At 36.5% G+C, this 24,490-nt stretch overlaps 2 protein-coding genes across 6 annotated transcripts in view; both read right to left on the reverse strand.

Annotated features, from left to right (window-relative positions):
• The window catches only part of WDR72 (WD repeat domain 72), a 220,806-nt gene that overhangs the window by 48,280 nt on the left and 148,036 nt on the right, over positions 1-24,490 (reverse strand). The gene's annotated exons all lie outside the window — the stretch shown is intronic.
• Positions 10,656-11,121, reverse strand: LOC112675907 (uracil phosphoribosyltransferase homolog). The gene has a single exon (XM_025472744.3). The coding sequence runs from the start codon at positions 11,109-11,111 to the stop codon at positions 10,656-10,658; it is 456 nt and encodes a 151-aa protein (XP_025328529.2). The 5' UTR covers positions 11,112-11,121.

The following is a 24,490-nucleotide window of genomic DNA, read 5'->3' on the forward strand; positions in this document are numbered from 1 at the left end:
GCTGTTTGATCTAGTAATAAGAATGTTAGCTGGAATACAATTCTTAAGATTTTTTTTTTAAATGTGAAATACTGCTCCTGCAGAAAGTTGGTTGGATGACATAAAGAGCACAGGCTTGCCTATCACACTGATTACTTGATGTAATAGTAAGCAAGCTTAAGTGAACTGTGTGTCTTCCATCTTTCCAATCACTTAGGGATGGGCATCAGAGCTCGCCATCCATCATCCCTGGCCTGAAACATACGGTGCATCAGCAATCTTGGGCTGACCTAAATGATAGTAAAAGCTGCTATGCTGTTCACAATAAGAAATTGTTGTCCACTGAATTACAGGTTTGTGATTAGATTGCTAACATGGCCAACTTGATGTATAAGTGAAGTGTCCAGGGAAGATATTCTTTAGGATCTTCTGAAGATTAATTTATACCCTTGAAATGTAGACCAATCACAGAGTCAAAAAATATGTCAAGGTATTTTTCTTATAACCAAGAAAGCCCAGCTGTTACAGCCATCATTAATTTATTTCTGGCACCTTTATCTGCAACAGAATTTAATAAACAAGAGGTCTAATGGCTATCACCTTACTATGGCTAGAATTGCCCAATATGATAATTGATTTCTTTGAAGTTAAATTCACATGGAGTAATTATATACTATTAAGGTTATAAAAATATATTCTATAAATATTATTAGGGGTACATACTATTAAAGATATAAGGTTTTGCTTATAACTTAAATTTATACATTTAAAAATGTTTAATTTTTTAATTTTTTTATTTTTACCTTTATTTATTTTTTATTTTTGGAAGTTTTCATATTTATTCAAAGTCCTCTGCTGCCCTTTTGATACCAGCAGGGCGGAGCTCCTTGGGAGAGCCTGTGGTCTGTCCCTGTGAAAAATGTTTAATTTTTTTAAAGAAGATATTATTTATTTGAGGGAGAGAGTACAAGCAGTGTGAGTGGCAGAGGGAGAAGTAGGCTCCCCACTGACCAGAGAGCCCTATGTGGGGCTTGATCCCAGGACCCTGGGATCCTGGGACCATGACCTGAGCTATAGGCAGACACTTAACCAATTGAGTCACTGAGGCACCCTTAAAAATGTTTAAATCTGTCCAAATGCTTATCTAAAATTTCTAGTTGTGTGCTATGCTCTCATACCTCAAAGTATGTCTAAAAATACCATGTAAATTACTTGGTAGGCATGCTATATATTATTTCCTTTGCTTCCTTTCCTAAGATCAAATAGGTAGAAATTTAAAATTGAACATTAAAGAAATTATCTCCAGATCAACCACACAGTGTACATGGCCTTAGATAAGCCACTTGGCTGCTCTCACCATCAGCATCCACATTCAGTATTGTAGGAATTATTTTTACTAGTCTAGCCAAAGTCTTATTCAGGAGGTTGGCATTCATTCCTTCAACATTTACTGAACACCCCTATTTTTTAGTCACATTGCTACATGCATGAAATGAGGATAAGTCCTGCTGACAACCTAGTGGAAAGAGACAAGACTGGAAAACAGGCAAGTACAATGGAAAGCTTACTGCAAAGAAAAACCAGCCAGGAACTTAAGAAAAATGAAAATTCTGTGCACAAGCACAGATTCTGAATTAACAGATCTAGCTGGGCTCAGATATATACCTTTTTAACATGTACTCCAGATAATTCTAACAGATAATCAGTGGTCTACAAGATAATTTCCCAAGTCCAAATAATAAGTGTGGGTGCTTTGGAGTGTATAGGGAAAAAAGCAACTGATTCAATCTTAAAAGCCCAGAAAAGGTTTTGCGAAAAGGTGGCAGAGAAGCTTCACAGGCCTCATCTGGGCACAATGGAGGGAGGATGGGGGAAAGTGTTCCCAGCAATAGAATTGTCTGAGAAGGAGAGCTCCGGGGACCCGAGATAGCTGATTTAAAAAACAAGAGGCCAAGACAAGAGATCCATTTGCAGAAGTTGGAAGGAGCTTGTCATGAAGGACATCTGTTTCTCTTTCTTATAATTTATATTTTGAACACATGTGCATTGAATGAGGTGTGTAGAAAGGATATATAATTAAAAGCTCTCCTTCCATCCTTTCTCCAGTTGCCCATTTCTCTTTCTGCTAAAAAACCACCATTAACACTTTCAAAAATATTAAATGCCTATACGATAATATTTGAACATATATTCCTAATGCCCTGTCCCAAGAAATTAACAATAAGCTATATTATATGCATAGTTCTATAACTTGCATTTTTGGCATGGTATTATTTTAGTGATTGCACCACATCTTACCCTCTGTAAACACTGCATATAGTATATGGTATATACATATACCATGATTTATTTTACCATTCATCCACTGGTATACAATTAGCTTTTATCCAATTGTTGACTCTTAAAAGCAATTCCATAAAGAATAAACTTGTACCTAAGTAATTTCAAACTTGTGCACTTATCTAAACTCCAAGAAATAGAATTTTGGAGTCAAGGGTATCATCCCTTAACATGTTGGTAGATTTTGCCAAATTGTTCTCTGTGAGGCTGTACTAATCTACAATCCCTGGCACTGTATGAAGAAAGGATTATTTCCTTACTCTCCATAAAGAAGTTTGACATTTATCTTGGGAAACCCAGGGAGTAAATCAAGGGTCTTAAGAGAAGGAATGACCTGCCTAGGCTTATATTTTAGAAAGATAACCCTCACTGCAATGCAGAGAATGGATGCATTGGAGTAGGTAAGATAGGAAGAAAGAAGGGCGATTAGAAGCTCAGCAGTTAGCTAAGAAGAGATAACCTGCTATGGATTATGTGGAAAGATAAGGATCTTATTGAGTATATGTTATAGGCCAGACTCTGTGCTGAGCATGCAAACTGCATTATCACATTTATTACTTGCAACAACACTGATGGATAGCTATTGTTATTTCTGGTTTCAGAGGGCAAAACAAACAAACAAAATAAAGCTGAGGCTCTTAAATTAATTAGTGGTTTGTTTATGCAAGTAGTACGTGGCAAAACTGGGATTAAAATCCACTGAACTGTTGGTTCATAGCAAGTGCTTTGAACCACTATAATATCCTGTTTGTGATGGACAAAGGTTGATTCATTTGTAATTTACCAAAGAGGCAGAATTGACAGATTTGGGCAACCGACTGCATCCCGGACATAAAGAAAAGGAACAGATCAGCATTGTCTGCCAAGACTGGGAACCAACAAAATTTACAACTGGGAAGCAAGGGAGGGATATAAGGCATAAAACTGATGTTTAGTTTGAAGTGCTGGTAGGAGCTGCAGTCTAAGATATCCTACTGTCTGAGAAGCAGAACAGTCTGGTCTGGAGATGATGTAGTTGGGGACATACAGCCACTGTGCTGGGGAGTCACCAGCATGGATGAGCTCACCCAGGGAACAATATTTAAGGAACAGGTTGAAGATGAGGAGAACATGAAAGAAACTAAGAATAAACCAAGAGAAAAGAAGAAAGGAAGGAAAATCAGAAGAAAATGTTATCCCCAAGCCAAACTTTTGAAAACAAACTAAAACAAAAACACTTTGAATTACTTTACAAAGAAATTATTAACACTCTTTTTTTTCACTTCTAAGATTCTCATGTATTATGAAAGTAATGTTCATAAAATGTTCCCTCAACACAAGGGAGAAATAGGTTCCTAACACATCTGCACCAGTACTGTCTTGTGGAGGTGATAGTTTAGGGGAAAATCGCTTTCCCTAAGCTAGCTGAGAGTTCTGATACATTTCTTTAAAGCTCTAATAACCATGCAGAAAAGTGTCAAATTGAGGATTTAAAGGCAAGGCTGTAGTCCCTGGAGAATGTCTGGGAGTGATTCCTATGTACCTGACATAACTCAGAAGCAGGAGAGTTGCACTGAATGGCTAGGAGAATTCTCCTGCACCACCTCATATAAATCTATGGAGGGCTACCCGAAGGTTTATGTGAGCTGTGTGTCCAACACGTGTTAGAAAATCAGTCTCGTTATATTTTCCCTGTAAATCCTTCCAGGAGTCTTCGAGGTTTAAGGGGGACCTTCACATTTGGAATGGAGAAATGAGTATAGATTTTCTGAGACTGCCTGGATTGTGTAATATGCAGTTCATACAATATATTTGGGGGGAAGAATATGTAGGTGCTGTCAGTCAACTGATGGATTCAGTCTCGAAAAATTCCAACCTGCCCACTCTCCCCAATTCCCTCCTAAGGAAAAAAACAAAAAACAAAACCTCTTTTCAAAGGGAATACATTCTCTTAAAGTGGTCAAACAGTCTCTGTAGCATACCTAGTATGTGGCATGGCCTGGAGACATAACAACGATTTTCTTGTTTAGCAGTTTATACAATCTGTCTTATAAATTACAAATAATATCTCACATTCCACTTCTGAATATACCAAAGTTGAGAATTTATGATTAGAATCAAATATAGAATATAAACGTTTGTATGTATTTAAGTGGATTGTTACAGGAACAGACACCCTGAAAATTATATAAATAAAATTGTAATATTAAAACATTTAAAAAAACCAATTAAATATCTAACATATACTATTAATATTTAAGTGAAAATAATAGCTAAATTTTAATACATAATTTTAGATTATTGGGCCAGATTTCTATTTTATAAATAGATTTTAAAAACTGAATTACTTCTGAGCTTTTTTTTTTTTTTTTTAAAGATCTTATTTATTTATTCATGAGAGACACACACAGAGAGAGAGGCAGAGACACAGGCAGAAGGGGAAGCAGGCTCCATGCAGGGAGCCACATGTGGGACTCAATCCCGGGTCTCCAGGATCACACCCTGGGCTGAAGGTGGCGCCAAACCACTGAGCCACTTGGGCTTCCCTACATCTAAGCTTTATTAGGAATCTCTTTAACTTCAATACTCCTCCATTCTATCAAGTTTTACCTTCAATATCAATTGCTCATTATCCTGAACATAGCAAACTTAGTTGCCTTTATTTATTTATTTTTTCTTGGTTGCCTTTAACAGAAAAAAACACAAACAAAAAACTATCGATTATTTAGAATGTTCCAAATCAAGCTTTGATTTTAGACACTTTTTTCTCCTAAGTTTATTTTAAGTAAACTCTCCTTATATTTCTAAATGTTAGAAATATAATAATAATAGATACCTGATTTTTTAAAATAGGTGGTCTTATTTACATTAAATGTAAAAGACATTTTTAACATTTAACATTTGAATCACATATATATGAATCACACACATATATGCATTTGGAAACAGCAACCTTATTATTTTTTTTGCAACTTTATTTATTTACTTATTTTTTGGGGGTGCTGACACCCTGAGACCAAGAGCAGTGGCTTTAAAGGAGGTTACCTCTTAAGCAGGTAAACTTTTGTTTTTGCAGATTCATAAGATGTTCCAAAGGAAGTCAATTTCTATAGAGTAGAAAATAGGGTTTTTTGTTTTTGTTTTTGTTTTTTTTTTGAAAATAGGGGTTTTCTAACCAACTTCATACTCAAAACAGTGACTCAGACTTCTTGATTGCCACTATTTGAACAGCAATAAGAGGGAGCTCATTACACAATGAGGCAGACTGGTTCATCATTCAACAGGTCTAAGTGTGAATATTTTTCCTAAAGTACTGTACACAAACCTCCCTAATATGTCTAGCAATGGTCCTTGCTCTGGCTTCTGGAATAATTCCAACAGTTTTTCCCCTTTTCACTAGGGCGCTCACTAATCATGTCCCTCATGCTAACATGAAATGTTAAAAGGATAAAATCTTTTGAGGCAAAATATTCCTATTTCGTCTAGTCACTGTTTCACTTCATAGCTTAGAAATTCTATGTCAATTTCTGTTCTAAGAACATTAATAATCATTTGTAGTCAGATTATAGAGCATTTCATTCAAATATCACACAACTCTATATGTAGAGCTACTTCCCAGGAGTTGGTCATTTAGCTTCTGTCAAGGCAACCTATATTATAAGCATATATAACTCAAAGATACTATTGGCACATAACAAATCCCCATTGTCTTTGGGATCTAGTACAAAGAGTAGAGGACTTTTTGATTATGATATATTTAAAGTGTAAAATAATATTTAATTACCAAATTGTCTTAGGTAATAGAAGAATTGGAAGAAGTCATGAGTATTTAACCACAGTGGGGGATTCACTGAAACACACACAAGTACAAGGTTTGCTTTCCTCTTTACAGGACATATGGTCTGTTCCTTTCTGCACACGTGATCATTCTTCTTTCTCTCTACAGTTGAGCCTCCTATGCTTTGAATTACTATAGCCATCCCATCCCTGTCTTTATGTGATCATTCTGATTTATATCAAATAGAAACTGTATTGGGCTTCTACATTCCCAGCCTCCAATTTTGGGGACAGAAAATCTCATTTTGTCCTAGGTCTCTACTCACTCCTGGTCCAATTAGAGATGAGCAGGGTCACAAGGTTACATGACCAGTAGCTCATGCATCTGCACTGTAGGTACAGGCTCTCTGAAAGGTCATGGGCAGGCTATAAAGAAAAGGAAGCATCAACAGGCATCCTGAGAGTTGTCTACTACAATAGTATTGAAGCATGTGTCTATTGGCTAAAACTCAATATTAAATATAGAGCCAAGACTGATATCATCCTAGTCATATTCTGAATCACCCATTCAAATTACAAGAATTCCATATGTCAGGAATTCCATCTGTGCATTGGCTTATGAGGCATTTATTTGCATTCATAAGACCAAATGTACAATGTAAGCACAGAGAATGAGCCACCTAGACATTTATAAGGAAATATGGTTTCTGTAGCTTTAATTAAGCCCCTCCTCACAGAGTACTCAAGTTTGCTCTCACAAGAGTAATGATCTCATTTATCATGTGCCCCCCTGCCCCAGGATATCATTATGTGAGTGAGTGATTATAATTTGCGTTGTTTCAGATGTCTTTACTTTTTTTGTTTTGGTATACTTGTTTATCTTTATAGTAATGATAAATTGCCAAAAAAAGAACATTTAAAGTAGGTAGACTTTGTGGTCTTCAAAGTGTGTAAAGGTGATTCACACTCAACAATACAGTAGAAGCGAGTTGGTCTTCCAGCAAGGATGGTATGTTTTTGTAGGTACACATACTCTCTTTTTCTCTTTCTTTGTATGATATCTTTCTTTCACAGTGAAGGATTCTATTTTTAAAAGCTTATATTGATATTAAAAAAAAAAAAACAAGACACTTCTCAGGATCTAGGGCTAGGCAGTTTTTGTTAGACTTGACTCTAAAAGCACAACTCATCAAAGATAAAAATGATAAATTTGACTTCATTAAAAAAAAAAATCTGTGGAAGAGAGAGAGAGAACTTCTGCCAGAAACTCTTGACTTTTCTCTGGAAACTGCCCTAAGCAGAGAAGACAGCTTGACTAGAGATGCCCAGAAAGTTGCATATCCCACGTGACCTGAGGCCAGTGACTGATACTGGGATAAAGAAAAGCCTGGGTCTTTTATCACTATCCATGCTGTGCTCCAGGTATTGCTCTTCTGGAAATGTTCCTGAACCTCATCAATCTCCAGTAGCAAGTAGGGCTCTCCTTGTTGGAGAATCACATCTTTTATCATTTCACTACAAATACAAAATTTCCATAGTGATTGGAGTTTCTTATTATTATTATTAAATGTAGTCAGTTAATGTATTATTCCCTTCAGCCTAACAGTGGTTGTAAAATTGATATTACATTAGGAATTGATGGTATCTTGGGATAAAGGAAATATACACATATTCACATACACATTTAGGGGTGTCATTTGGACAAAATGAGGTACTTAGCAAGAGAAGAACAAAAGTAAGACATGCCTTCCAAATAGTGCCAATCAACTCTGAGAGCAAATGTGTCAGAAAACTTTATTTTTTCTTTCTGTGACGTTCAAACATTAACTACCTTAACTTTGTGTCTCGCAATGGCATACTATTCATATAATACAATTTCCTTTCTTTTCCAATATCCTAATAATGTAGTTCAGAGGCTAGAATTTTTCAGATTTACTCTTGGCTGTTGTTTTTCTGTACAGTGTCATTTGATAAACTGTTTTGTGATTCTTGCTTGTAATTTTAACTCCTTTATCAATTTTAACATAATCAATTTCATTTGTATTTTCTATATGTTGATGTCATAGTTTTATATTTTAAAAATATCTTTAATTAAGTGACATATCCCAGGTGTTAAGCAGATCCTCTTGAAAGCCATCTGGAAGCTTCTTAGTCCTTTAAAATGCATGAGTCAGTTATAAGGATAGTTCCAGATTAAAAATTTGGTGATGTCTTATAAAAGATTTACCTATTTCTACAGTCTTCAATCATATCTCTTCGTGTGAAAGGCAGTCTTCTGAATCCAAGGCCGTATTGTTTCAGTTTTACATCCAAGTGTAATCCTTCTGAAGATATTTTAAGTGACAATTAAAAATCCAAGCTTAATTCAAAATTTAGCCACAAGTGGAACTGCTAATGCAAATCATTCAACCAAAGTGAAAACTAAATGAGGAGATGCCTTCTACACATGGCTAAGCTCATGCAGAGGCAATGATAATCATTCTGTAGGTGACTGTCTTTGAGTTAAATTCATGTATTCATTCAACAAATACTCATGGCCTAATGTTGGCAAGCATTGACCTAGACATTAGAGAAATAGGGCAAATGACACAGATTAAATCTTGGGACAGGCTGAGTTACCAAAGGAAAATTACTTATCTTGTGTAATATTACATTTAATGTTTGAGTTTCTACTTGTTTTTTTAATTCACTTGAGGAATGGCAGAGAAAATTTTGCCTTGTAAAGTGAGTATAGTAAAAAGGAAATATTTGAGGTTTATTTAATTTATTTGGTTATTTCTTTACTGTTGGTACCAAATTCAATAGGGAAGCACATACAACTCTTAGAAAATATTTTAATAGCATTCTTATGCAAGTTGATGATCCCTCAGGGCATTGAAACTATTTCTTAATATTTAATCTTTAAAAAAATTTCTATAAAACAAATTAACATAAAATTTCCATAGGATATATTCGGTTTATTTTTTTCTGTACTTAGATATGGAAAAGTGTATATGGAGAGGGAATAGGAGGACATAAGGTATTCATGATGGCAGTATTAGGTAGGATGAAAACAATTCACACATCAAGCCCTCACTTCAGTACAAGGAAGACTTCCATTGGACACTGTCCTAGAATGTATTTAGACAGGCTGCTAAAAATTAAGCATCAGAAAATTAAACATAATGCATATATATAAATTTATATGTGCATATGTTTGCATGTAATTTACATATGTTATGCTTTGATCGTACGTATTTTGAAAAGCAATATAAGGAAATGAGTCATAGATTTTCTTTTTCTTTTCTTTTTTCACTGTTAAATGTTTAATATCAATGTAAAATAAGATCAGGATTTCCGAAGCAAGTTTCAGAACACAAACACTGATTTCTATCACAGTTTGTCTTCCTTTCAGAGGCCTAAATGTAAACATGTATAAATCTTAAGGATTTAAAAAATATCATGGTACTTTTAACATTATTACAGTTACAGTTGACAAGTATGCAAAAGAACTCATTTCCAAATTGAATGAAATATCCAAATTAAAAATGTAGCAGTTTAGTGTACTTATTGGTCATAAAATTCAGCAAGAAACTGTTCTTTCCCCCATACCTCAGAAAAACCCCACAAATTCCTTTCTAGGGCACTGATGGCATTAACAGTACTTAGCCCACCTTTGTCAGCATCCAGATATCTCTGGTTCAATCTATCTATGTAAATTAACTTGACAGTTTCAGTTGTTGAAAATACTCACCATCTTCTTCACTGCATTGTATTGGCAAAGCATCTACCAACAATGCACAGGATGGGAATTGAGCCATGAAAAACAATGGCTTGACTAAAGAGCTAACCATATAACCTGGGTCTGCTAATAGAGTGAGGATATTAATGGAAATGTAAAATTCCAGGAAGCATTCCTTTTTCATCCTCTCCAAGTAACCAGCATGTATAGTACTGGGAAGTAAAGAGTAGAAGAAGGTGACAACAGCCATAACATGGAATTTCCCTAGAACCAAAAGGAAACTAAACAAAATGTAAACTATAGTGGACCAAAGAATGGACTTTCATTTGGGCTTTTACTGTGGTGGCAAACGATGTCCAAACTGAAAGACTGAAAAATTATGAAACAGTTTTGGGGCACCTGGATGGTTCGGTCAATTAAATATCCAACTCTTGATCTCAGCACAGGTCTTGATCTTAGGGTTGTGGGTTCAAGCCCCTGCAGTGGGCTCCATGCTGGGTGTGGAGCCTACTTAAAAAAAATATTAGGAAATAGTTTCAATGCCCTGAGGGATCATCAACTTGCATAAGAATGCTATTAAAATATTTTCTAAGAGTTGTATGTGCTTCCCTATTGAATTTGGTACCAACAGTAAAGAAATAACCAAATAAATTAAATAAACCTCAAATATTTCCTTTTTACTATACTCACTCCCAAAAATTACAAGGCAAAATTTTCTCTGCCATTCCTCAAGTGAATTAAAAAAACAAGTAGAAACTCAAACATTAAATGTAATATTACACAAGATAAGTAATTTTCCTTTGGTAACTCAGTCTGTCCCAGAGTATTTCTGCCCAAAATGTGTAGGCGCAACAGTAGTTTAAATTGTGATCTCAGGAAACTCCTGAATGATTGATTTGGCACCATGAGGAGTAGAGAACAGACTGAGTAGGATAATAACGCTGGGTTGAACTCCATGTTTTATAAGAACCTTTACAGCTTCAATTACAGTATTTCCAGTACTGAGAATTGGATACATCAGAAGGACTTTTCTCCAGTAAATGTCTGGGGGGAACTTAGCATAATATATGTTGGCTCTTTGTGTCTCTTCATCACTCTGAATCAGGATCTTCGCAATGCATATGGATCGACGGCAGTCTTGTAAAGCTTGTTCCATTGCCTCACTGCTTCTCATTATGCTGACACCACAATTTCCCTTCTCAAATTTCACTCCTTCATACTTGTATCCTGTTGGGGTGGTCACCATGCATTCTTTATATGACAGCTGATTCAATCCCTTTTCCACAAGTCTGATCAATCGATCCGCAGAAAACATGAAGTCCCCCCTACTGACTGTCCTTCCCATTCACCCCGGACATTTCCAAACTCTTAACCTAGGTGGGCCCTCTCACCCCGAGGCCTCCGTAGGTTCCCTTAGGTACGCTCAGATTTTCTTTTATGTGAGTAGCAACCTATATGTTCCAAAGTCAACAGGAGAATCACTACTAACTATATTTGAAAACTGCCAAGTGAACATGAACCCCCAAGGGTAAATGTAAACTTAATCTTTAATGTTCACGGGGAAGTGATTCATGGCCAGTTTCTACAATATGCCAAGGAGATGCTTTATTATCTGGGTACTGACACTTTATGTATTAGGCTATAATCAATAGTATTTGTTACATGCTCTGCATTGAAATAAAACTGGGCTTGTTCTGCAAATAAAGTTTTAATTACTAACACAAACACCTTAGTTTTGAAATATAGTAACCCTATATGTCCCCTCACACAGCTTTATTACAAGGCATAAAAAATCAACCTAGAGTTTAAAAAGCCTTAAATGTTGACATTTGAAAGGTATAGCCTGAGCCTACATGCTGCTTTATTTATGCAAACAAGTCATCTATCTTAGAAGGGAGACTGAACGCAGTTTCCCCATCTGTAAAACGGAGATGGTGGTTCTAGTTCACACAGTTGTTATCAGAATTAAATTAGATGATGTGTGCAAAGACCAAAGAATTTTGGGCTGCTACTAAAATCGGGGAATGGTAAAAATTTGCATTTGAATATTGATGCCCATAATTGGTTTAGTTTTAACCCCTTGCATTTCAATGGGTGCTGTCAACACCCATGAGACACAAAGATTTAATTGCTAATGGTAAACCTGTGCAATCATTTAGTCTATTTAACTATCCAGAGAGTGGAACTGATAGACAACAGCTTCAGCAGGGTGGGAAGAAGACGTCTCTGGAGCCCACACAGACAACTAGCCTTCCTGCTTTAGCTCCTTCAATCTTTGAGCCATCGACCATACTGAAAAATACTAAAATCAGAAACCTGACAGTTTCCTACAGTGTGTCATACAAAACCATTCACGAACTGGCCCCACCCTGGCATGAAGCCTGCTCTGCTCCCCCATGAGACTGCATTCTGATTAAACCCCTCAGCTCTTGTGATCTTGTGTAATTGTTATTTTGTCAGATCCTGCACCAAGGGCTGTACCTCAAAGTACAGCAGTTTGGCTGGGGTCAAGTCAATCAGTGCAGGACTCCCCACGTCTCCCAAGACAGACACACTTGAAAGGAATCCCCATTGTTAGCATCTTTCACAGATTCCTTGAGATATCAGCAAGACGAACATTTTACAATGAAATTTTAAGGATATTCAGAAAACAGAAGTAGGGTACAGTGCCTCCAGATCCTCTGAAACTCTGGTGGGTTCAGGGCAGCCATGACCATTGCCCTCAGCAAAGGACACACTTGATGTACTCTGTGTCTCATTCCTTTTTGTATGTATAACAACTTGTGTGGTGCCCATGGCTCACTGGGTGAAATTTAGATGCCCATTAAATGATGATTCCTTTCTTTCCTTCCTCCCTAACTCTACAGATTCACACACACAGAATTTTTCAAGCTAAATCTACCTCTTCATAGTATTGAGCAAGTCAAAAATCCCGTTCTCGTAAGAACAGGGTGAAAACTGAATACAGCAGGTTTTGTGGGTACTGAGATGACATAAAGGACACACACTCACTCAGAAAAGGTTGTCTCTCCCAGCCCTCTGCTATTGTCTCCAGCCTCACATCGTCACACTAAAATGACAATTCGGTGTCATTGAAAAATAAATATTTTTTCAAATAAATAGCATTTCTTGCTATTTTTCATGAGGAGGCAGAAATCCAGACTATTTTGCAAAATCTGGTTTTTACATGTTGGCAATTGAGTTCTTTTTCTTCTTCCATGAAGTACTGTGTAAATCAAACAGAATACACATACAGGGGAGTAGTTTGAACTTGCGCTCCAGATCTCTAAGACTTAGCAGTCTCTAGAGATTACTGCTACACATCTGAGTAGGAAATATCCACTCTTCTTTCCAGAAGACTAGGATGCTACTTGTACGCACCCGGGCTGTTTGTGGCTGGGTTCCAATGTGCTGTCTTTTCTTATGTAAGGACTTTGGTCAGTACCTGACTCACAAAATTATGGCTCTTATTTTAATCAGCAAGGAAGAATTTCTTCACTGTAAAATCTTATTAAGGGAATTTGATTGCAAATTGAATGTAGTCCAGCACCTCTCCAAACTCATTTAAGATATTTGATATTTGAGACAAAAAGCCTAAATGGGCATGTTAACTATCCACTGACCTAAACTATTCCAAATTCTATCCCTGCACTCTCAGACCATCAGAATATAATGTCTTTGACTACATTATCTCAGTCAATCAACGATATGGCTTCTGAGCTATGACTCAATATCATATTCTTTGATTTTATGGATGGCTGATATAACAAATTACCATATTTAAGAGCATTTTTTCATAACTTTTGGAAAACTGGTAGGAGGTATACTCTGCCATGTGATGTAATATTGCTTTATATTGGAATTCATGTGGTAAATTCCAGGAAAAATAGTTCCAGGAAAGGATGTTTATCCTCACAGTTGCCATCTGTATATGATTTCTTTTTTTTTTTTTTGTATATGATTTCTTAATGAGAAATAATTTCTTTTCTTTGGTTGTCAAGACAAACTTCAAAGACTACATTAAGTGAAAATGAGAATCCTAGGTTTGTTTCTGAATTTTTGAAGCCCCTACTGACCTCTTTATTTGTCCACTAATGTTAACATTGCCTTTAGGTTTTAGAATAACCCAGTTATTTTGGAAAGAATGGGATATTTCCTACTCAGATGTGTGGTAGTAATTTCTAGAGACTGCTTTATTCGAGTGATTTGATTCTGAGTGGCCAACATTTAAAAAAAACACAAAAACTATTTACTTAATTTTCCACAATGTTATTGCTCTTATTTTTAATTTATAAATATATTTTTTAAAAATAAAAATAGTCCACTTCTACCATAAATTTTAGTGGGCATCTGCGTCCAAAATATCTGAATTTTTGGCTCTAGAAATATAGTATTTGTGGTTTTAAATGCATATTATAATTCTAGAATTCCTAGAATTGTCACTTTGGCTTACCAAATATTTTTGAGAATCTCTTGGATGCCTTGCACTGACCTAAATATTGCAAATATAATGGTGAGCAAGTTACACATATACTTTTCCCATTATGGAGCTCACAGTCTCGTGAGTAGTAGACAAGAAGCCAGGCAATGACAATTACAGGGCAGTCAGTGTGGTGGTATTTGAAATATAGGGCAGGCTACCTAACCTATATTAGGGAAAGCGAAAGGGCATCACAGAGAAGATAATATTCCATTTGAAACATGAAGTTCTCAGGCAAAAGTGGGGGAAAGGTTTTCAGGCAAGGGGTGTGGATTCCACGAGCCTGTCTTTTTCATTGTATCTTCAGAGCCTTGCTTACCACTTGACTCATGAGAGGCACTCAAAAATTTTTAAATAAATAAATGAGTGGTGGAATAGCATGTGTGAAGGATGAGAGCCAAATCGGGACAGGTCCTTTAGAGGAACTGAAAGGATTTGGTGTGCTAATTTGTAGAGTTCAAGGTTGGTGCGAGTACGCAAGATGGGACTAGAGAGGTGTACAGTGGCCAGGTAAAAATGATTCTTGTGAGTCATTTAAATAACATGCACTTTAACCTAGAGAAAAGGGAAGTCACGTGAGCTTAAAGAATTTTTTTAAATACTACAATAAAATTTTAAAAATAATTAAATAAATCTTTATCTTCTTCATAAGAACTTGACCTTTGGTTAACTCTAGCTGGATTCCCTTGGGAACTTAATAAAGGCAGAATGTTAAGTACATCTCAGGGTGACATTATTGATAGTAAAAATGGCCTCTTATTGGTAAATTCTATCTGGACCACAAGGAACTCTACATGAACCATAAAAATGTTAATTATCATAGCTTGAGGCTTCCCTGTGAGTGGACCTAGCAAGCCATGCCTACAGAATTGTTGCCAGAGTTGTAAGGCTGTTCTACAAGGGACTCCCACAGTTAAGCTGCTAGACAGCTATAGGGACTCCCAGATGAGCAAGGCCCACTGCTGCCCTATAGACACCTGTGGCTCCCAGTCTTTGTCTCTCCCTCTCAGTAGACAGGGAGAGGTGTGCTGCGTGGTCCTGTTGTAAGTCTGAATGTTCCGTTGAACCTAAAGAAGAAAGAGGGTACTGCACCACTGAAGGGTTGTAGAAGAGTCATTATGAACAAATTTGTTTTCATAGGATTGCTTTAGCTGTTGAAAGCAACTGCCTCTGGCTCAGGTTGTGATCCCGGGGTCCTGGGATCGAGTCCTACATTGGGCTCCCTGCAGGAAGCCTGCTTCTACCTCTGCCTGTGTCTCTGCCTCTCTCTCTGTCTCTCATGAATAAGTAAATAACATCTTAGAAAAAAAAAAAAAAAGAATACCTTGACCAAAATCAGTAAGTCTTGCTGGAATAGTCTTACTATAAGAAGGGGGAAAAGAGAAAGGTACCCTCCTTGTAAGTTTCAGCTAGACTTTGAGGCTCTAAAGCCCATCAATTGAGACTTAGAGGAATGCAAACTGGTTTCCATATCTTTTTGTGTGTGGCTCCTCTGCCACTTACTGGAGAAACATTAAATCTGATGGGAAAACAAGAACAACCAGAAGGAAAGGGAAAATACTAAATGGCACATTTTTAAAAAAAAAATCAGCAAATATTGCAGAGTTAGGTTAGAATACTGTCTCATTCCATAACTAGCTGTATGACCTTAAGTCACTGGGCCTCTTTGACTTCAGGTTTCTGGGCAGAAAAACAAGGGATTAGATTCAGTGACTTACAAAGGCTCTTGACTTGAAGGTCCTGGGAGTCTTACTGTCTGAACACCACCCATGTGGCAAGTACTATACAATCTCTAACCTCCCATCTTCCCCCAATAAATACAATGAAAATCAAATAAATACCAAATGCTTATAACAGAAAGATCAAAGAGTAGGGGCCAACAGCTGCAGTCAGTCCTCTTCCCAAGATGGAACTGAAGACTTATTTTTCTACACCTAAATTTCACCCTGGATAGCATGATGATCACATCTAGAACTGAAAGACTTTATTATGTGCTTTAGATTCCTCAGGTTGTGGGGGCTATGGTAGGCTCTGACAAACCAACCTAGGCTGAGATAAGCCCAAGCTCACTGCCCCGTGTCCAGGGTACGTATTGCAACATTTGTTCATCAGAAACTCTCAGTAACTGATAGAACTAATAGGGACAGTTAATAACTTAGCATGACTGTGCTCTTCAACCATCTTGAAGAAAGACATAAAAACCCAGTAAAATTTAAGCCTGACATCTAAAACAAAGTGATACAAAGTGAAAATAATTAATTTTAAAAAGCACATCTCCAAGAGATCTAAGCACTCCCATATCTTAAAGGGACACTAAATGTACTGACATATAGTTATGTGACATTAAAAATGCAAGAGAAACCTTCGTTTTTACAAAAAGTTTCAAATTAGGAATTTTAGTGAAAAGCATTGCGTGTACTTCTAGGAAATCTCATCATGATCTCAGTGTAATAGCCATTTGTAAAAGAGCCCTGAACTGAGTCCATGCCAGGGAGCATTATTGGAAAATGGCCCGCTCTGACGACTTCCTGGAATTCCACTCTGTGCAAGTCAGCAGCTAGCTTAGCACCAGCTGGGCACTAAACTGAGGCACGGGCAAGTGTAAGGGTGCACTCCGAGGGGACATGGTGTGTGATTTATATAGCTTGAGTCTTGAAACAAGGCAGCTAGACAACAGTTCAGGCTATTCAAATCACAGGATCAGCCTTCTTTAGTTTTAACAAAACATACAGTTAAACGTGGCCATTAAAAAAAAAATAGAACAGAGATAACTGCGCAAGTATTTGTTGTAGTTGCCACGATGCAATGTACCAGGTGTATGGTGTGAAGAAATGATACAGCCTCTCCTCATGATGCTGTCCAGCAGTTTCCAACCTACATTGCATGGAATCTCAGTATTTCTCAGAGGGTATTACAGAATCATCTGATTCAAACTGTCTTTTTAAAAAGATACTCTAGATTTTGTTAAAGAACTGTGAATTTAAAAAGACAAATTTTTACACTAATTTTTAATAAACTTGGAAACTATAAACACATTGACTTATGCTGCCAAATAACTGTTGTATGCAGATCCAAGGTTAATCTCTGTACTTATACTTAAACATATAAACGTATCATTGATTATAGAGGCTGTGTGTATGTGTTTTCATGTTAGTAGCGGGCAGTTTTACTCATGTAAAAATACAGTAACAAGTGCTATTCTGCTTACCAGGGTGAATCATCAGTTTTTTTCACTGTAGTATATCCAAAGCAATATACCAAATGAACTGGATGGCAAGACCAAAATTTTATATGACTGTCATCCATCTGTCTTAATTTCAAATCTCATAATTCACTGAAATATCATTGAACAAAGTGTTTAACTTTGTAATATGTAAATTATTATAAATTAAACTAGTAAGATACAGTTTGTCTATTTGATTGATTGCTTCATTTTTTAAAAAAGCTCTAGATGCTTAGAAAAGTCTTAAAACACAAATTCAGATTTTTTATCTAATAACAAAAAGAAACTAGTCATTGGTAAAAATCTTTACATATGTTCATGCTTACATATGAGACAGAAATTATTGGTGAAGCTTGACTTTATTTTTCTAATAATTTACAAATTTTCAATTATAAAGATGAAAAGAACCCAATTTACTTAATAGTGTAGAAACTATTTTGTAGTAACTTTCTGATATTTAAGGAACTATGTATATGGGGAGAACATGTATTTCTTTCTCTAAGAATCAAAAATGAAAAATTTTGCACTGTTTTAAAAAAGCACTTCACACTAGGAAAAGCCTATGAAGGCTTACTTGACTTTTTCCATTTCTGTTTGATAAAAGGAATTAATAATTTTGGATTACCACTACACATTAGAAGAATAGATTTAAAATATTAAAATGTATAATTATGGCTTGTAAATTTGGAGAAATGAAGACAGCATGGAGAGGATGGGGAAAAATGAGACCATATGCAATACAACTAGGAAGGGAAACCTGCCAATTGTAATAAATAAGATGACTTATGATGCCTTCACCCTCTTCATATAGTTATAACTGGAGCTTCTCAGTGCTTTATACCATTAGTCACTACTTAGCAGTTTCATTTTTACATTTTTTTCAGTACCTTTTATACTCATGATTTATGCCTACAGAATAACTACAGAAACCATACATCCCTTACATACAGATTCCAGAAGAAGACAGAACTCAGCTAAGTAAACTTGTAAATCCCATTCTGTAATGGTGTTATAAGACACGTGGTTTTCCAGTAAGACATACTCCTGTAGCTTCACTTTTCACCTATGGACTTCTTCCAGGGCGGTGCTGCTTTCTTAAGCTATATCATGGTGGAATCTTATCCTTTATAATGTTTTGGAGAAAGCTGAGGGTGGCGCCTGCACAATTTGATTTGGTGTAAAAATACACACCAAATCTGATTTCTGTTACATTAAGGCATTCTCTGACAAAATACACAGAACAAGAAATGAAGTGAATTGTGTTTTAGAAATATCTTGCAAGCTTGTTTCCCTGAATACCTGACCACTAATTTAAAAAAATGGATCAAAACCCATTTTAATTGAATATTTAATAGATGATTTAATGGTCAAGTTAAGATACATCTTAAATGCTAAATATAAAAATGATTTGTGTTTGCTTACTGGAAATATTTGTAATACAAGTGAACATATATAATAAACCAATATTTAAAGCAAATTTACTATGGAAGAAATGAAATGTCTTCAATTTATAAACATACATTCATCAACCTATATTTTTGACTAATAGTTGGCTTTTATAATATGAATATCATAACAGTGGATTACCATTAACAGTAGAAATAATTTAACTCATTTTTAAAAATGTGTAATATATTTTCCTTTAAAATGAGCCATTGGAAATATAAAAATGGTAATATCCTCCTAGGGAAAGGCCTGAATTAAGCTAGAGGGAACCATATCAATTTTCATAAATAAATGAGCTTACTCTTTTGTGAATTCCATCCTCTACATGATGCCCCAAGACATAGTATGACTTATAGGAAAGAATCTAAGATTTGCTCATAGGAGCGTGTGATCTGGTGTAAGTCCATTTTCTATTGAGTCATAACATAGCATAGGTACTTAAGTTTATCGTGCCCTGGTTTTTCTCTCATTGAAATGGGCAAAGTAGGGATCCCTGGGTGGCGCCTGCCTTTGGCCCAGGGCGTGATCCTGGAGACCTAGGATCAAATCCCACGTTGGGCTCCCGGTGCATGGAGCCTGCTTCTCCCTCCGCCTGTGTCTCTGCCTCTCTCTCTCTCTCTCTCTCTGTGTGACTATCATGAATAAAAAAAAAAAATTAAAAAAAAAATTTAAAAAAGAAATGGGCAAAGTCTCCCTTCATTAGATATCTGCAAGGAGAAATAAAACTATACGGTAAAACCTTTTGAGAACAGTAAAGTGTTATTTAAGTTCTAGAAAAGTCATGCTAATCATCTGGAAAGTAATTTACCTTTTTTTGTTGGTTCTGAAAATAATGTTTAAATAGATAATTTAGGGGTCCTGAAATGGCCATTTATTCATAGTAGAGTGTAAAGAGACTTTAGCTAATTTGGAGAGCTTGAAATGTGTGATCCCTAAGAAAATTCTAAAAACTCCTTTGTAGCTTTCAGCATTAAACCTAGACACATTATGGTATCTGAATACTACTATTACCTGGGGATTCCACCCTCCCCCCCCAATATCTTTACTACAGAAAAAAAGAACAATTAAAACCTTTTACTCCCTTCCAGTATTATGAGAATAGACAAACATTAATGGGGATGTTACTGATTCACACAGGTGAGCAACCAAGGCTGTACTGCATTACAGGTATTTTGCCATAACCTTCTGAAACACTGTTTCATAGTGCAGGGGATGTCATATAAAAAATAAATGATACTTCCCAATCTCAGCAGTTTGAAAGAAACATAAATCAATGGCGTAAGGAAAGCAGGTGATGTAATGACTCTAGACTTAAGTAGATGGCTTGAAGAGATGGATCATGAAGCTTAACCTTTGAAATTATTCATTGGATATTAATATAAACACACGGAAAAGCACATTTCAAAGTTACCTTGCTTTGCTAAAATTCTATTCATTAAATCAAGAGTTTTTAAATGGTAAAGAGAAATAATATATCCTATTCCTGGAAACTGTCTAATAGCAAACACTTAATAAGCCTGGTCTTAATGTTTCAGTTAAGGATGTTTGTAGAAAAGGAGGTCAGTAATGTCTACATAAATCCACACACAAAAAAAGGGTAAAAAAAAATGGATGCTGAAACCCAAACTTGTCAATAAATGGTGATGATACGAATGCATCCAAAGAAGATGAGAAATCAGACCAAATATTAATACATACAAGTTGGGAAAAAATTAAGAAGTGATCCAAGGAGGGTAGAGATTGAGATACTGATCATATATAAAAGAAGATAAATAAATTCAAATTAGCAACAAGAACCATAGCAACTGAGGAGGTGTTACGTGATCTGGACTGACAGATCCTGATTGACATTCGGTGTTTGGTCTAAAAGTAGGGAGGCAAAATTTCTCTCTCTATGTGAATGTATTCCCCATGTGAGACATGAAGCACTAATATTCCATCTAAATAACCTAGCTTCATAAACAGGCAATAAAAAAACCAACTAAGTAAGTTCTGCTTTACAAATAAAATACTAAACAAGTACTCTGTCAAGACTTGGACACAAGGGTTTCTTTCTATCTCCTGCTTTATCCATTCTCTACTTTGCACTGAGATATGTCTCATTTCTCCTCTTAATTTATAATAGTTCCCTTTATCTTACAGGAAAAAAATCACCATACCATAACCTTTACATTCTAGATGCTGCATCTTTTGGATCCAGACTAGAGCATCTTCATTTCCTGTATCTTGCCCATACCAAATTCATCTCCATTTCCTGACCAGGCCATGGAACCATTCCTTATCTCTTCTTATTAATCCTTTTGCCTGAAATATCCTTCTTGCACCAAGCTCCTTCTCATTGGTGTTATTTGGATCCTTCCAGAAACAGACGTTAAGATGGAGTTAGAAGTGCAAAAGGTTTCCTGGAGATTAACACTTGTGAAAGAAAAAAAGCAAAAACGTAATTGGATAAGTACCTCTCTACTCAGTATGCAGATCTGAGAGAGTCTCTCTCAGCCCAAAGGAAACTCTAAAGCAAGGACTGATTGTTAGAAGAGGCTTGTATGGGCTAAAAGTAGCTAGGCCCTTGTACCACCATGTTGCCCAGCCATTGTTCCAAGAAGAGTATGACCTCGGGAGGGGTCCTGGAGGTGCCAACAGCTGGAAGTTGTCAGCTAGCTACACTCCTCACCGCTGGGCAAGTAGACCTTTTTAATAGAGTGATCTAAGCAGTGCACCAGTCCATGTCTGCCACACCACTGTTTTCCAAAGCACATGTGAATGTCTAGTCCTGTGCAAAACCTACAAAAAGTCATCCTCAGGTGGCTCTCCATGCTTACACAACAATGGGAACTTTAGTATCTCATATTGCATTGTGGTCTCATTATGTTCACAGGGCTCTGCCTTTTGAAAAATAGAATGCACAGCACCTATCAAATAAAATATTCAAAAGAGGCAGAATAAGGGGCACCTGAGTGGTTCAACTGATTAAGCATTTGCCTTTGGCTCAGGTAATGATCCCAGAGTCCTAGGATTGAACCCTGACAAGTGGAGAGCCTGGTCCTCCCTCCTGCTTGTGCTCTCTCTCTCAAATAAGTAAATAAAGTCTTTAGGAAAAAAAAAAAGAGGCAGAATGAATTGACGAATCGAAGGATGGACCTACCAGCTGGATGATTGATCAATACAATTGGTTATTTCCTACTCTGATGCAGAGACACCAAGGGAAATATCTTGCATAGGTCAAGAGATGTTATGAACATCTCAAAATATAATTTTAATATACTTTGAATACTAATTGTATGGATAAAATACATAAAAAATTAGCATGTTCTTTTTTTTAAGTATTTTTTTTTTATTTATTCATTCAGAGAGAGAGAGAGACTGAGAGGCAGAGACACAGGCAGAGGGAGAAGCAGGCTCCATGCAGGGAGCCCGACGCGGGACTCGATCCCCGGTCTCCAGGATCAGACCCCGGGCTGCAGGCGGCGCTAAACCCCTGCGGCACCGGGGGTGCCCCAAAATTAGCATGTTCTAAGCTAAGGTTTTGGAATTATGTCCCTAATCATTTAAATGAATGTATGTATCTCTTTTAAACCATTATTCTCATTTCCAGTTTTCTCAATTTACAGATGGGGGAAATAGTTCATTTATTTATTTATTTAATTTTTAATCTCTATATCCAACATGAGGCTCAAGCTCACAACTTCAAGATCAAGAGTCACCCACTCCATCAATTGAGCCAGTTAGGTGAACCTAGTTCATTTAATTTTTAAATCCTAAGATAAACTATGTTTACTCTGTATTGTAAAATAATAATTTCAATAGAAAATTTTGGATGTTTCTTTGATGACTTCCTCGGAGAATGCTTAGTAGCTCAGTAACACACATTCTTCATTTAATCAGACAACAAATTGACTCTATGCCAGGCCCAGAGCCAAGCTTGGAGGACACACCGATGAGAGTGAAATAATAGGACAAGAAGTCCTTTTTCTAATGGAGGAGACAGAACCTTAATCAGAGGATTTACTACACAGACTGGGAAGTGCTATGACTGAAGTATAAACGACATGGGTGGAGCACAAAGGAAGGAACAAACATGAGGGATCCAAGAAAGGAACTTCTTTAATTAGTTAGGGGTTACCTATTTGGTTTTATCTCCCTATGCACTTTTACAAGAGGGGAGGGACAGAAGCAAGGAGAGCCTCAGAATACCTAAGAATCCCTTTCCAGAAGGCAGTGGTTCTCAGCAGGATTGGTACTGCCCCCTAGGGGAATGCTCTAGGAAATGCTGAGCCAAGGAACATTGGTTTCCCCGATGATTGTGGAGATGCTGGCATTTAATGGACAGGGACCAGAAATGCCAGAAGTCATGCAGAGCTTAGGACAGTCCTTCACAATGAAAAATTGTCCTGACATTTTACATGGTTTCCACATATTCCATTGGACGTTCATGAAACTGAAAGCCCTGTTTATCATCTCCTGAGCTCAGATTCTTAACTTTATTTTACACATAGAAATCTTTCAAAGTTTGTAATATATCCTGAATTTTCCAGGAAGGCCACTAACCCTGTATATCAAGAATGGCTAAATCTGGCGGCCACTCTTGTCCATATCTTTTTTGTTGTTGTCGTTGTTGTCCATATCTTTGCCAAGAAAATCCATCTGCAGAGCTATGTCACTGACACCACCACCACGTGGAATCTGCATTTACAGCTGGTGTCCTAGCAATCGGATGTGTGCTGGTCAGCATTTTTATTATATCTTTTAGTGTGGTCATGCCCAAGCTTTTACCTATTGATACACATGTTATTTTATCATAAATTACTTACTCTTTATTTTTTCTTTAAATTCTATATAAATTATATATGTGGAGAGGTTATATTACTTACGAACTTCATTTTAAGATTATAAGGGGGGGGGGTGCAATCACATACTATTGGCTATGGACTCCATGCTAGGATTGAGAGAGTTGAAAACCACAATACTAAAATTGTGGTTAAAATTTAAAATTAAAATTCCAAGACCAACCTCACTCAGATGAAAATAAACCTAGGAGGCCTGAAAGGTATTCACCATTACTGTGCTCTTACATATATTCTGCTAAGGAGCACTTTTACAGTGCCCCCATATTTGCAGGGCTGTCTGGCTGGAGGACAGTACATATGAAAAGTCCATGTTCACTTGTATTAGGTAAAAGAGAAAAAAAGAAAGGTAACAACTCTTTAAACTAACTGCCTTCATTTCTTGTAGCTTTTTCTCAGAGTTTGAAAATGAAGTACTCTGCCTTGTTGTTGGTTTGTTTTTTGCTTTTTGAATTTTTGTTTGTTTGTTTTGTTTTGGGGTGTTTTTGCCTTCAAACATCTGACTATTAATTTTTTCCCGGTGGCTTTCTAGACAGATAAATTACTCCTAAACTAAATAGATAAATTTGAAGAAATACCTCTGAATTAACACTTTAGAAAAAAAAAAGTCACCCCTTTAATGATCTTTTCCATTCTCTTCCTACCTACAGACTATTAACATATGATTTAGCATTTCTTCCATTCTGCCTAGACTAGTTCTTTAA

This window comes from Canis lupus, chromosome 30 (assembly GCF_003254725.2).
Source record: "Canis lupus dingo isolate Sandy chromosome 30, ASM325472v2, whole genome shotgun sequence".
Lineage (NCBI taxonomy): Eukaryota > Metazoa > Chordata > Mammalia > Carnivora > Canidae > Canis > Canis lupus.

What these genes read in the sequence shown, in the direction of transcription:
- LOC112675907 (XM_025472744.3), bottom strand. Translation starts at nt 11,111, where the DNA reads ATGTTTTCTGCGGATCGATTGATCAGACTTGTGGAAAAGGGATTGAAT.